Here is a 13170-nt window from a genome sequence, read left to right as displayed (position 1 = left end):
AAGATATCTCTGTGCCTTGAGGTGAAGAAGCCTTTGATTTGAAGTTATTAATCTTTAAAAGGTGACACCCCATACTGGGGTATGCAAAAGTCTAAGACCCATGACCCATAAGCATCTTGGGAAACTGCTCCTGGGAGGGTCACAAGGCAGGTTTCTCTGGGCAGTTGTTTCTGTGACAGTTTAAAAACCCACAAGAGAACTGTTTTAAGTTGTCAGTGGGATCCATGACTCTAAGAGAGACCCTTCCCCTAAAGAATTGATGAAAGACTATTGTCAGATAGTGAAACTGACAGAAAATCATAGGTGTTGTCTCTTTATGTTGTTTTGTTAGAAAGTGAACAGTTTGTAAGGAGAGAGAAGAGTGGTTTTAGAAGTTTCATTCCATTTTAGATTTTTTCCCAACTTTATTTTTTTTCTATTCTTTTAGTGTATGTTAATAAAACTATTTGTTAATTTTAAGGTTGAGCCTGCTTTGTTTTTCTCCTAGTCTCTCTCACAGGAAGAGTAAGTACCAAGACCACAATTTAGTGAACATGAAACCACTACACTAATTTTCTCTTATTTTTGTCTGATCATAGAAAATGCTAATATTTGAGTATACAGTTATCCATTTGATTGCAATTTAAATGCAAATCACTGACTTTTATAAAAACTACAGGAATTTTAGTTTCATAAAAATGACAGAAACTTTAGACAGCGTTGCATGGCTGCACTAGTGAGAAGCTTTCATCAGACCAGATTGTCTGACCCACTGCAGTCAATACGATATGACAGATGTTGAGCCTGCAGCCACTCAACAGTCTTACGGAAGAAGGAGGAAAGACAGAGCTCAGAAACATTTGCCTGTTTGGTACCCCACCCACACCTGCTTACAGCAATTGTTTTGGTAAGATATGCGATCCTTCCATTCCAGGCCCTTTCCAGAAAGCATCTTATCAGGAAAGGGTAACAGAAAGGAAGTCAAAAGTATCTTCCGACTGTTAATGAGAAGCACTAGGCTCTTCAGTTCCTGTCTTGGAAAGCTACCATGATTTATTCTGGGAAGTCTCTGCTGTCTACCTATCTTCAAAACCTATATACTGGTACACATTTTGCTCAGGAAACCTGAACTGGAATGGGAAGGTGAATTCTTATGAGGACCACCTCATAAGGTTTATTTAAGAGTCCCTCTTTTCCATAAATATGAATGCAAAAGCGTGGTAGGAAGGGACCCTTCTCAATAAGCCAGTAAATTAGGTACTTATTTTCTAGGAGATGACTACAATGTATATGATTTACCTTTTCAATGACTAAGAAGATCAATGGCTTCCTAGCCTGTATTAGCAATAGCAAGGCCAGCAGGACCAGGGCAGTGATTGTCCCGCTGTACTGAGCACTGATAAGGCTGCCCTCAAATCTTGTCTTCATATTCACTGCAAGGGCATTGAGATGCTAGAGCACGTCCAGAGAAGGGCAATGGAGCTGGGCTAGAGTCTGGAGCACAAGTCTTTTGAAGAGCAGCTGAGGAAGCTGGGGGTGTCTAGCCAGGAGCAGGCTCAGCAGAGACCTTTCTGTTTTTTACAGCTGCCTGAAAGGAAGGTGCATCCAGGCGAGGGTAGTCCTCTTTTCAAAGGCAGCAGGTGACAGAACAAGAGGGCAGAGCCTCAACCTGCTGTAGGGGAGGCTCAGGTTGTACATCAGGAGTAATTTCTTCACAGAAAAGGTGATCAGACGTAGCAGCGGCCTCCCCAGGGATGTGGTGGAATCACCATGACAGGAGGTTTAAGCAAAGACCGTTCGCAACACTTATCACCGCGGCGCACCTCACACGCCCGTGTGCGACCACGGCACGCTTTCCGAGCTCGCTCAAAGCCGGACCGCCCCCGCCCCGCCCCGCGCCGCTCCGCCCCGCCGGGCGCGGAGGCGGGCGCGCGCTGCCGGAAGACCTGCGCAATCGGGCGCGCCGAGGGAGCAGGGCCGCTTCCGTCGCGCCACAATGGCGAGCCCTAGGCGGCGGGCGGGCTGGCGGTAGCGGGCGGTGAGTGTCCTTCTCTGGGCTACTGGCGGCAGGGCGAGGCCTTTCCAGGCGGCGGGCGGTGTCCACCGGCATCCTGTCCCCCTCGCCCACACCTCTGCCTCCCTCTCCCCCTCTCTACACCTCTCACTCCCTGCCTGGCCCTGCCGCGCCCCTCTGCTCGCGGGCTGTGTCCAGCTGAGGCGGCAGGCTTGGTTATCCTGCGCCACAATCCCTCCACCGGGGTCGGGGGTCGACAGGAGGGGGCCGGGGCCCTTCGTTAGGCTCTGGGAAGGCGAGGAGAAGTGAGCCGGGAGCTGCGGCGGCGGGGCAAGGGAGCTCTGGCCCACGTAGTTTATTTCCTGCGCCGGTATCATAACATCTGCGCCCGGGTCCCGCTGGCAACTTGGCCGGCTCTGCCTGATGCTGCTGGCCCCTCAGGCAACTGTGTCCGGGCCATCTGCGATGCCGCTGACCGCCAGGGCAGCCCCCTGCCCACGCCAGGCTCGCACCTCCAGTCGTGGTTGGGAGCCGGAAGCGAATGTAAACTGATTTTTCTGCTTGCTTCCAGTGCAGGGAGGTGTCGTCATCCAGCCTGGTGGCAGAGTGTGGGCGTTACTTCTTGGGATAACTCTAAAACAGGCTGGGTTTAGGTCACTCTGAAATTCGGGTTTGACAGCGTTTCTTGCCTAAAATAGGAAGCAAGTGCACTTTGTGCATTTGAAACTTTTCTTTCTCTTAGCTGGAGCAGCTGCATTAACAGAGATGTACATAACTGGGTAAGAATTCTGGTCTTTAGGACAGGAATCCTATTTGTTGCTTGTGTGGGACCAAAAAACTATCTTCATCCTAAGAGGGGCATAAACACTAAAAGTCTCAGGCCTATAAAATGCAGACACTGAGATGCTTAAGAGTGCCTTTGTGCACTACAGATGTTAAAAAAAAAGAAAAAAAAAAGTACCCTACTCCCATATTAATGGCAACAGAAGGGCATTTTCTGATATTTAGATGCTTGAAAGCGCTCTTTACAGCTTTATCTGCATCCTTAAGCACCTGCATGTATTTTGAAGGAGAAAATCTTTTTTGTTGGTTGTATGTGTCTGTATTTAAATCATAAAATATTCAGTGTTGATGAGACCGCTGCCACTTAACATATTTTACACAGTCTTTTCCTGTAGTTTCCCTTTCACAATCCACATGACTTATTGGCAACACTGGGGATAGAACTCTGTGGAAGTGTTTTGCAGTAAGAGCATGGAGGTAACCAAGGAAAGGGAGGTGCGTATGCAAGCAATTCAGTGGTCCAGATGTTTCAGGCAATGCTAAAATAATATGAAATAGGAGCGATTACTACTGTGTAATGTGAGACCTCACACTGGTGGTTTGACTAAAATGTGTGGAGTGCACATTGTTTCTAAGTTATTATATAATACTTGCCTGATAGCTAGATTGCAACTTAGCTTCTGCATCTTTGTGTCCTCCAGTGATCATGAATTTCATTCTTAACAAGGTGAACATGTCTACCATGGACAAAGAGGAGTATTCTGATGTGTAGAATGGTCTTGTGGCCATCCTCGTTTTTGCCTTCTTCAACCATTCTTTCAAAGATTTTCTGTACTGAGCTGAGACTGATATAAGCTCTTAAAATTTTCTATCTGTCCTAAAGGCATCTAGACCTTAGTGCCTGGAAAAGCCATAGGCCATCTCTGCATTTTATGAACGACCCGTAGGTGTTAAGACATACTAAGAGAAGAGACCTAGCTGAGTTTTGAACTGCCTTTTCTTGCCTCGGTTCAAGCCAGGGCTTTCATTGTTGAGAATTAATAGCAATTAATACCCCGTGTTCATTCCTCAATAGATTGAAAATACAGCTTTTAAGTTTTTGATTTCTAGGTGGGAATCACTAATTGAACGGCAGTAACCATGGGAGATGCTGCAAAACCTTGCTTTGCCAAACAAAATAAGGAACAGGAAATTTTGCATCAAGAAGAATCAAAAGAAAGTTCCTTACAGAAAGACTACCAAGTCATGGATGAATATGGAAGTGGCCATAGCAATAAAATAGATACCAGCCTGCAAAAGAAAAAGGGAGCTCCAGGTCATTATGGAAGCAGTCCCAGGCGAGGGCCACGAAGTGTTTTAAGTAGCGCAAATTCACTTAAAAACACAACTAACAGTCAAGGGTCAAAGTTAAATGATGTCCAAAGAGACCAAATGAAGAAGTGGGTATCTGATGACCACCATGGTACTTCTGACACTTGGAGAGAGTGCCGTTCTGCTGCCTGGATTCCTGGGCATGGCAGGACAAGAAAGAACTCTCTGCATGAGATGGAAGGTCCTGGAAACAGAAATGTAAGACGACAACTTCAGGAAGATTTAATGAGCAAGGATGTGCCAGACACGCAGAAAGGAAATTCTGGTAATCACATGTTTCTTTGTTTTTATGTAGTAAAGTAACTTCCTACATGTGTTAATGAAAATGAAAATTTCAAGATTCACTATTAAAGCAAAAAAGTGATTTTGTTCTCTCATGTATTACAAATTATTGTCTGCACTGTAGTTGTAGCACTTCAGACGAATTTTACAGCAAATAATACAGAACTTGTCGTATGAAACTTTAGTTTAGCCTGTGAGTGGTAGGAGTGAGTACATTGCATCATCTGTGTAGTGTCCCTGTTTGTTGCTTTCCCTGTACAATTTGATGGAATCTGTCAAGGCTGGTAAGAGATCTTTCAATTATGCTGATAACAGGGTAAGATTTTTTGAGCTACCAGTGAGGTATTTAATGATGTGTCTTGATGAAGGTTGAAAGCAACACCATGTCAGTATTGTGAGAACTCAGTACAGCAATAACACAAGTCTGGTTCTTCATACATATTTAAGTTCCCTGTGGGCAGTTGGTACTAATAGAGTACAAACCCAAAGCATTGAAATGTCAGGAAGGACAGCCTAAGGGAGGGTGAAGTGATCGATACTGTAATATTTTCATTGAATGCAAGTAAAGCAGAAAAAGGAAGCTTCAGAGAATATAGAGATACAACTTCTGTGTGGTGCTGCTAACGCGGAATGCCAGTTGACAAGAAACTGTCTTGTTTTATTTAAGAGTGGGAGCCAAAGACAGTAGTGATCAAACCCTCTGCTGAGATCTCTTGCTGGTTGATACCAGGAAGTCCAGGAATTAAATGTCCTTTCCCTTGATACTAGCTGTCACTAAAAAGATAAACTGTAAACAGGTGCCCAGGGTCTCTCATTGTTAGAATTAAGCTGCACACAACTCAACCTCACATGAGGAGAGAGCAGAGTGTCTTCACAAGTTTCTTCTTCAGTTTGCTGGATGTACTTTGGATGAACTCTTTTTCTGTGAAACTTCAGGAACTCACTGAAATAGATTTTTGGAACCACTGGCAGTCATACTTGAGAACTTAAGGGAAGTGAGCTATTGATTACAGGAAAGGGCAAGTGTATCTTTAAAAAGGAATTAAAATGGTTGGTGTGCAGCTTAAATCTTGGGAGTCAGTTTTGAAACAAATAATATACTGTAAGCATTTGAAAGCTAACAAAGATAAGAAGTAGTAAGTAGGCATTTGTTAAGGAAAAGATATGCTAAGCCCTATTTTATTTATTTAAAATAAATAAATAATCAGTCCCCTATGGCCATAGGAAAGGCAGTTGGTAGATATTGCTTGTACTAGTACTGTACTGCTTTAGATACTCTTATGTGACAGTTGTGACTAGTAAGTAAAATAGTGGAAAATTTTGTGGATTAAATTAACGTAAGTGACTTGCAGAGCTACTTAGGTAACTGTACTCAGAAACTACTAAAGATTTTGTCAGTTAAAGATAGTAGTGAGTGAACATCTAATGAGTGAGGATTCTATTCCATTCAATGTTTGTTCTACTACTCTAGTGATGAATGAAGACAGCAGACCTATTAACTGTGTGCTCTGAAAATTGAATATGCTGTGGAACAGGTAGGAATGGAATGCAGAAAAGCAGGAAGGTCAATTAAAATAACTTTGCACAATTGGAGAAATGACCTACATATAGGATGAAATACAAAGGGTGTGTAAATGTCATTGTTTAAGTAGGAATATCAACTGTGCAAATAAAGGAGAAAAAGTTACTCTAAAGTAATTTTTTCAGGGAAGGAGCTGAAATTATAGTGAATCAGAAGATGATAATGAGTAGTCATTATCATGGGGTTGTGAGGCATGAAAAAAGACTCACAGTCTGAAGTATCCCTTTTTCCGAGTCTTCTGTAAACTGAGTTGCAGTGCTCCATCCAGTTTTGGCACCCCACTTGTATGAATAAAATGGAAGCCGTGCAAAGAAAACCAAGGAGGTTGTCAAGAAGCTATCAAAATGTGAACAATGCCCAATCTTTCTGCAAAATGAAAAAAGGTAGGGAGGCGTAGCAATCTTCCTCTGTCTAGGAAGGCAGGAAAAGCTGGTGTAGTAAACTGTATTGTTTCTTTCCAGTAGACAGGACACAAAGCAATGGGCATAGAATTGAGCAGGAATTGTTCAGGTGAGGAATAAAGGACAAGTTTATAAAGGTAAATTGAGGGAAATTCTGGAGAGGTTGTCTGGGCAGCTCACAGAAAAGGTACTTGAAGGCCTTTAAGAACAGGTTAGCTGAGCATTGCTAAGATTTGACAGAGTTTGTTTCATCCTGCTATGAGGCACAGGCATGGCATAGCTCACATCGTGAGGTCTCTTCAGAAGTTCTGTGTCAAGTAGCAAAATTACTAAAAATGTTTCTTCTTGCATTTACTTGAAATATTTTGTGCAGTTGTTCTTTCCATTACCTTCATATCTTTTTTTTTATTGTAGCTTATAAGGAAGTTCACCAAATCTCTGACAACACTGTTCTTTAGTACTTTATTTAATCATTAACCTATAATTAGATTGTTACTACAGTACCTACCAAACATTAGAAGTATTTATTTAACTCGTAAATTTTTTTAAGTTACTTGTTGGCTACAGAAATATTTGATGAGTAGGTAGTTCTTACAGGCTTTTCTGTGAAAACATTATTACACCTCCAGGTTCTGTCCACACTGATCAGTTAAAAATGTAGTCTAACGTGTCACATCTTAGTAGTTTGAGCGGAAGTGTCAGTGCAAAAATGGAGGATGTAGGGAAGGTTCAGAAGCTCAGATGTCAGTTTCTGCTCTCTGGAGATTCCTTTGGAGTAGTGCTCCTGCAGCCTATTAGGCCTAAATTCTCTTTTATTGCAGCTTAAACTTGTGCTGCTGCTGAAAGAAAGAAATTATATTACTATTTTTTTCCTGGTACTGTTTACACCACTAACATGAGCATGCTGCTTAGTGAACTGAACCAAATAACTGGTCACAAATACACAACTCCGTTGTTTCCCTTTTACCAATTATTAGAGACAAAAATTGTGGTCACAGGAAAGAAATTTTGTAAATGTATTTGGAAGATTAATTTATCTTTTTTTTTCTCCTTTTTTAATTATTACAAATTAAAGCCTCATGCTATGATAAAAGTTTTTGAGTCTAAGGAAGTTGCATAAACTTTCTTAGAAGGGAACTTTAGAAATTCCAGGCATCAGAACATCCTGTATAGCTGTACAAATGAATGGCAAGGTGTGAAAATCTGATGTGTATATTTATTCCTGAGATGATTTTTACAGGTACTGGCTTTGGGCCAATAGCAGCTTCTGCTTCAAAATGAAGAAAAGATTTGCTTAAAAGTAGAAGTGGTATTTACATTAATTTTTTCCAGAGTTTTTGCTATAAACACAATAAGCTTTTTAAGCATTATTATTAGGACAGTTTTTCGGCTTTATTAAGCAATGTACATATACTTAGCAAGTCCATTCTTTAGTCTCCATAGCCAGCAGTGGTGCTTACTTTTCTTCACTTGTTTATTTAATATTGTGAAGGTGGTATTGATCCATATACCAGTTTAACTGAAAGGCAAATGACGTTACCAGTAATAATCCCTTGTTAATAAATTGTCATATGTGAGCTAAACCACAGCAGTGCCATCTCAGAGTGCTGCTAGGTTTTATAAATCATTCAGATTGGCTTACTCAATTTTAATTTTGACTTACTTGTAGTCTAGCTACGAAAGCCTAACCAGGTCCTGAAATCTCTGGATATGTTCTGTCTTTTCAGTATAACAGCATACAGGTATATCTATTGCATTTAGTTCTGGGTTTTTTGCCAGTTTTAAGAAAAGTATTTAAATAAGGTCATTGTCTTTGGTGGGACAAATTAATTGATTTATTTGTAGTTTGGGACAAAGACACTATAGGCTGGGATACCAGTATACACTTACTGTTATCAGACTTGCACGGAACAAATAGTGAGACCATATCAGGTAGGTGAATTGTGCCTTCTTTGACTCTAATATAAGTAGAATGTTAATTAAGGAAAAGCTTTTTTAAATGCTGTGTGGCACTCTGCAGTTATTTGACGTGTTTGCTCTCATAACTCTTTACAAGAAATGAAGAAGCTTAGAAAACCAAGAAGATCAAGAAGAACTAGAAAAGATGAATATGATCATGATGAAGTGGAAGGTCCAGTCATAGATGAATCTGTGCTGTCAGCAAAAGAACTTCTGGGGCTGCATCAAGCTGAAGAACGATTGAAGCGAGACTACATTTATAGACTGAAGAAGGTGCCACTGTCTTTGCTTGTATAGATAGACCTCTCCTATTTTTTGTGCATGTAAATACATTGTAGGAGGTACACTTTGAGCAATATCTCTGATTGTAGCTAGAAAGTTTAGTTACAGAATTTAAGTAGTGATATTGCTGTTAATGAATTGTAAAAAGAAGAGGGTTTGTCTTGTGGGGGTTTTTGCTACAACACTGATAATAGTTCAAGCTCATAAAATGGCTTCTCTTTTAGTTCATGAAATGACATCAGATCTTAATTAAAATGCTGGAGTAGTTGTTCAATTAATATATTCTTTCCGTGGGCATTGGGTATTTTCTCCTGTGAAAGAGAAGGTATTGGGTGCGATGGACATGGTATCATTCTTCTGACATATTTGATCTGCAAACTTTTTGATGGAAGGTACGGAGTGAAGGAAGCTAAAGTGAGTGGGTGTATATTTCAGAGTTAGTCCATTGAATTTAGCAAGGGTATTGAATGAAGTAAAAGTAGTATCTTTATATATTTTAGGGGTTTTTTTACTATCTTTATTTTAGCAACCTCGAAGCTACCCATCAGTAAAATACACCTGCAAATTGTGTGATGTTTTTATTGAATCAGTGGCTTTTGCTCATAAGCATATTAAAGAAAAGAGACACAAGAAAAGCTTAAAGGTGAGTTAAGCATAAGAAAAAGTATGAACTGTCATTTAATGAAACTTTCTTAACCCCACTAATGATGATGGAGCTGCGCTGCTTTTAAAACTGTTCCACATTTAGTTTTTACCATGTTTCAGTCTTTTTTAAAAAACTGTTACATAGTGATACTGATGAAAACAGTAAACTTGGGACCTGGACTTTGCCATGTGGATTAGGAATTAGCAAATACAGTTGGTACGGGAGATTTAGAAATTATAACCTATATGTCAAAATGAATATTTCAGTTCAGAAATACTGTAAAAATTGAGCACTTGTGGAATATTACAGACTTGTTTATATGTAAAGGAAATAGGTTTGGTTTGAGCATAAGCATCAAAATGGCTTCCATCATAACATCAATTTTGCCTTTTTAAAAAAATAACTTCTACTTTCTCTCCTTGAAGTGGACAAAAATCGGTCTTATGCAAATTTTCTGGTTCTTCCTCTTTAGCTCCTACCTTTTCACACTTCATAGGTGATGAAAGAATTGGTGATTTTTTTTTTTTTTTTTTTTTTTTTTTTTTTTTTTTAACATGCCAAATACATGTATGTATATCTCTGAATGTTACTGAAGCCTCCTGGAATATCAGATTCTTTTTTGGTTCTAATTATCTACATTTCCTGGAAAATTTGTGGTGGTAGTATTACTTGGGATGAGTTGTTGGCATTCATTTTAGCTTGTTAAGCAATTCAAGAAACTCATTAAAACATTAGTCTTGTTATCTTGAAAGGAAAAGCAAGAAGAACAACTGCTGGCTGCTCTTCCTCCTCCAATGCCTTCCCAGATACAAGCTATTGGTGTTGCTATTGAAAATGTCGTGCAGGAGTTTGGCTTAAATAATGAAGACCTAGAAGAAAGGCTTAACATTAAAACTATGATGGAAAACTTGCTGCATCAAAAATTGCCAGGTATTCTTTGCAATTTAAGTGTTAGATATGCCAACTTATTAAAAACAAAATAACAACAACAAAAACTGAACAAATAAAAAACGAAATCAATCAAAAAATATCCCCAACAACTTAGGAAATGAAAACTGAATTAAAAACATTGGTTCTCTCAATTCTAAAACAGCATTTTTAGTTACTAGTCTGTTGAACAACATGATGTACCAATATAAGCCTGTTTCAGAATTAAATTACAATGGCGTTCATGACCCAAATAGGCTTATAGTAAAAAGTGAAGATGAAAAGGATGTGGGAAGGATTTTACCTTCATGGTAAGCCTTTATCAACAACAGCATGGAAGGCAGGATTTAGTAACAGTTGTGGGCTGTTAAAGACCCTTCTTCTTTTCCTGCGCATATCAAAACCAGGTGTAGGTTTAAGATCTATTAACAATGCTGTAAGTAGCTACAGATTAAGAGTTGGGCATAGTGTAAATGAAGTATAATTCTTTTTGTTGCAGAGTGTTCATTAAGATTGTATGGCTCCTCCTATAGCAGATTTGGTTTCAAAACTTCAGACATAAACATAGATACCCAGTTTCCTGCCAGTGTAAGTAAGGCCATTTTATTAAGTCTGTGTTAGTGGATTTGAATGTTTGCACCTTCATGTAGAGTATATTTTAAATATATTTTATAGTGCAATAGTAAAACTTTTATAAAAGCCTATTAGGTAGGACAGAGCTGGTCTGGTCTTAAAATAACATTGCTTTCTTCACAGAACTGTAGTCATCAGTCAGTATAATACAACTTCGTGTTTTGTTGAAACTTCTTCTGAAAACACTTAAAACATCTGTACTCTAGCAGTTCTGTGAGACAGATGATTATTTATATTCTCTAACAGCTGAAATAAATGACACTTCCGTGATCTTGTTTCGGTACTGATCCTGGGTTTGTATTGATGTATTCGCATATGCACATTTTGACTACTAGGTTATATTTGAGCTATGAAACCATATTATGTTATTTATATGTGGAGTAATTTAAAGTCTTTATTTGTAATATTAATTGTTTTTATGCATCTTTGTGCTTGAACATTGAAAAGGAATTAAGGACTTTATTCCATACTTAAACTTGCTCCTACTGTAATTGATTTGGCAGTCTCATTGTTAGAATTTAACATTTTCTTTAGGAAACAAGGAATGGTCTAAGTTCATAAAGCGCATATAATTTAAAAAAAAAGCTATAATTCCAGTCTTTAACATGATATAAATCCACTGTGTCAGAATATAGTCATATTTAAGCATACTGAAACAGTAATTCTGTTGGTGGGGGTTTTCTTACCATAACTAAGTCTTTGATTGAGGTAAAAATAACTTCGGTAACAATTACTCTAGGAAATTTTTTTTTTTTTCAAAGCAAGCAGAGCTCCTGTCCCTTTTGATATAACTTCATAATAGTGAAGTATGCCTAGAACTGGTTTTAAATTTGAGTTGTAGAAAATCACTTTCTTAACAGGTGGCTGATAAAAAACAGTTTTATTCTTTTTATTGACAGATGACTCAACCAGATGTTCTCTTACTTGTGCAAGAAAGTCTCCAGAACAGTGGTAAGAAAAAATTTCTGCCTTCTCAATTTCATGAAAGTATTACTGCTTAGTATTGTTGAATTTCACCTCTGCTGAACAGGTACACCACGTGCTATTCTTTTTTTAGAAAGATATGAGACTGAATAATACTGCAGAAAGGCATACATTGGCAGAACTACTTTTGGTTTGGCATTCAGTGTTATGAGGGCTGAAGTCCTCCCATTTTTGTGAGAATGATGTGAGAAATCCCTAGTGGGAGGCTTTCTTCTACATTATACGTGATGATGTCATTTCATGTAAGGTGCTCTCCCCTGCTCTATTAGCTATTAGCCATTAGCCACAGAAAGCAGCCTAAGTTCTTGGACATGTAACAGAAGCCCAGTAATGTACTTTCAAATTGTGGTCTCTTTTCCTGTAATCACCTGCACGTGTCTGTCAGCGTAGGTGATGGCTGTGTACAGATGACTGTGTACAGACACATGGGGATTTTTTCAGATAATGACTGTAACTCTGAGCATTAATACAGGGAAGTAAAGTTTAAGATCCTTTAAAAAACTTACTCAAACTAATTCAAGCATATGCAGGCAAGAAAAAAATAATATATTTGGCAGGCGGCATGAAGATTCTATTCTTTTAAATGCAGATTGCAAGAAGCAGCTTCACTGCTTTCTTGCCTTTCTTTATGCCCACAGTTCGGGAACCAGACCATATGGTTCAAAACCTGTATATTTACTGGCCTGGATTTTCTCAGTGGTACCCACACCATCGTTGTCTGTGCATTTTATTGTCTGGACCATTATGGGCTTTGAGAATGGAATTATTTTTAAGTTAGGTAAGAGAAAGAAGACCCAGATCTTGTAAGAGGTTAGGATTGCTGTTGTATCACAAAAGCAAGTAATGTTTGCATTAACGTGTTGTGCAAAGTCTTCTCTGTGAGTGAGAAGATACAGGGATAGGCATCAGGTGTTAGAGGTACCCTAGTGGCAAAAGCAAGATAATTTTCAGTGAAATTAGATGTCCAGTCGGCTAAGTAACATCACAAAAATCTTGTCATTTCAAAACTTTTGAATTAAGTATCTAAAATTGTTTGATAGTTTATTTTCCGCCTGGCCCAGTGAAACTGTGAGGTATCAAAAAATAGGTCCAGTTTGGATCAATCAACACCGCTAAGAGAAAGGACTAGGGTGGCTGACAGCTGAATCATATTTGGAAAATCAAGAATAAGAAGAAAGAATATAGAAAAAGCATAGCAAAAGGACATTACATCATGTAGGCAAGACAGTTCTGCATTTACATAAAAGGCTGTGATAACCAGGGGAAAAAAAATTCTTTCTGTGTAGTAGTGTTGTAACACTCTGGTTTTTTATTTTTCACACTAATA

General features: G+C 39.0%; 1 protein-coding gene across 2 annotated transcripts in view; it reads left to right on the top strand.

The window, feature by feature from the left end:
- Positions 1 to 1927: 1927 nt before the first annotated feature.
- The window catches only part of TUT7 (terminal uridylyl transferase 7), a 32220-nt gene continuing 20977 nt past the window's right edge, over positions 1928 to 13170 (top strand). Inside the window, exons 1-7 of one of the 2 annotated variants that reach the window (XM_040089989.2) lie at positions 1928 to 2017; positions 3887 to 4412; positions 8469 to 8644; positions 9180 to 9296; positions 10052 to 10229; positions 10726 to 10814; positions 11759 to 11810. In XM_040089989.2, the coding sequence (XP_039945923.1) occupies positions 3917 to 4412; positions 8469 to 8644; positions 9180 to 9296; positions 10052 to 10229; positions 10726 to 10814; positions 11759 to 11810 (1108 nt within the window). In that variant the 5' untranslated portion in view covers positions 1928 to 2017; positions 3887 to 3916. The remainder of the gene's footprint in view (positions 2018 to 3886; positions 4413 to 8468; positions 8645 to 9179; positions 9297 to 10051; positions 10230 to 10725; positions 10815 to 11758; positions 11811 to 13170) is intronic. The other variant, XM_040089990.2, reaches the window with a different exon arrangement.

Source organism: Hirundo rustica, chromosome Z (assembly GCF_015227805.2).
Source record: "Hirundo rustica isolate bHirRus1 chromosome Z, bHirRus1.pri.v3, whole genome shotgun sequence".
NCBI classification, from domain to species: domain Eukaryota; kingdom Metazoa; phylum Chordata; class Aves; order Passeriformes; family Hirundinidae; genus Hirundo; species Hirundo rustica.
The sequence above is the reverse complement of the archived record's forward strand: the minus strand, read 5'-3'. Positions and strand labels throughout refer to the sequence as shown.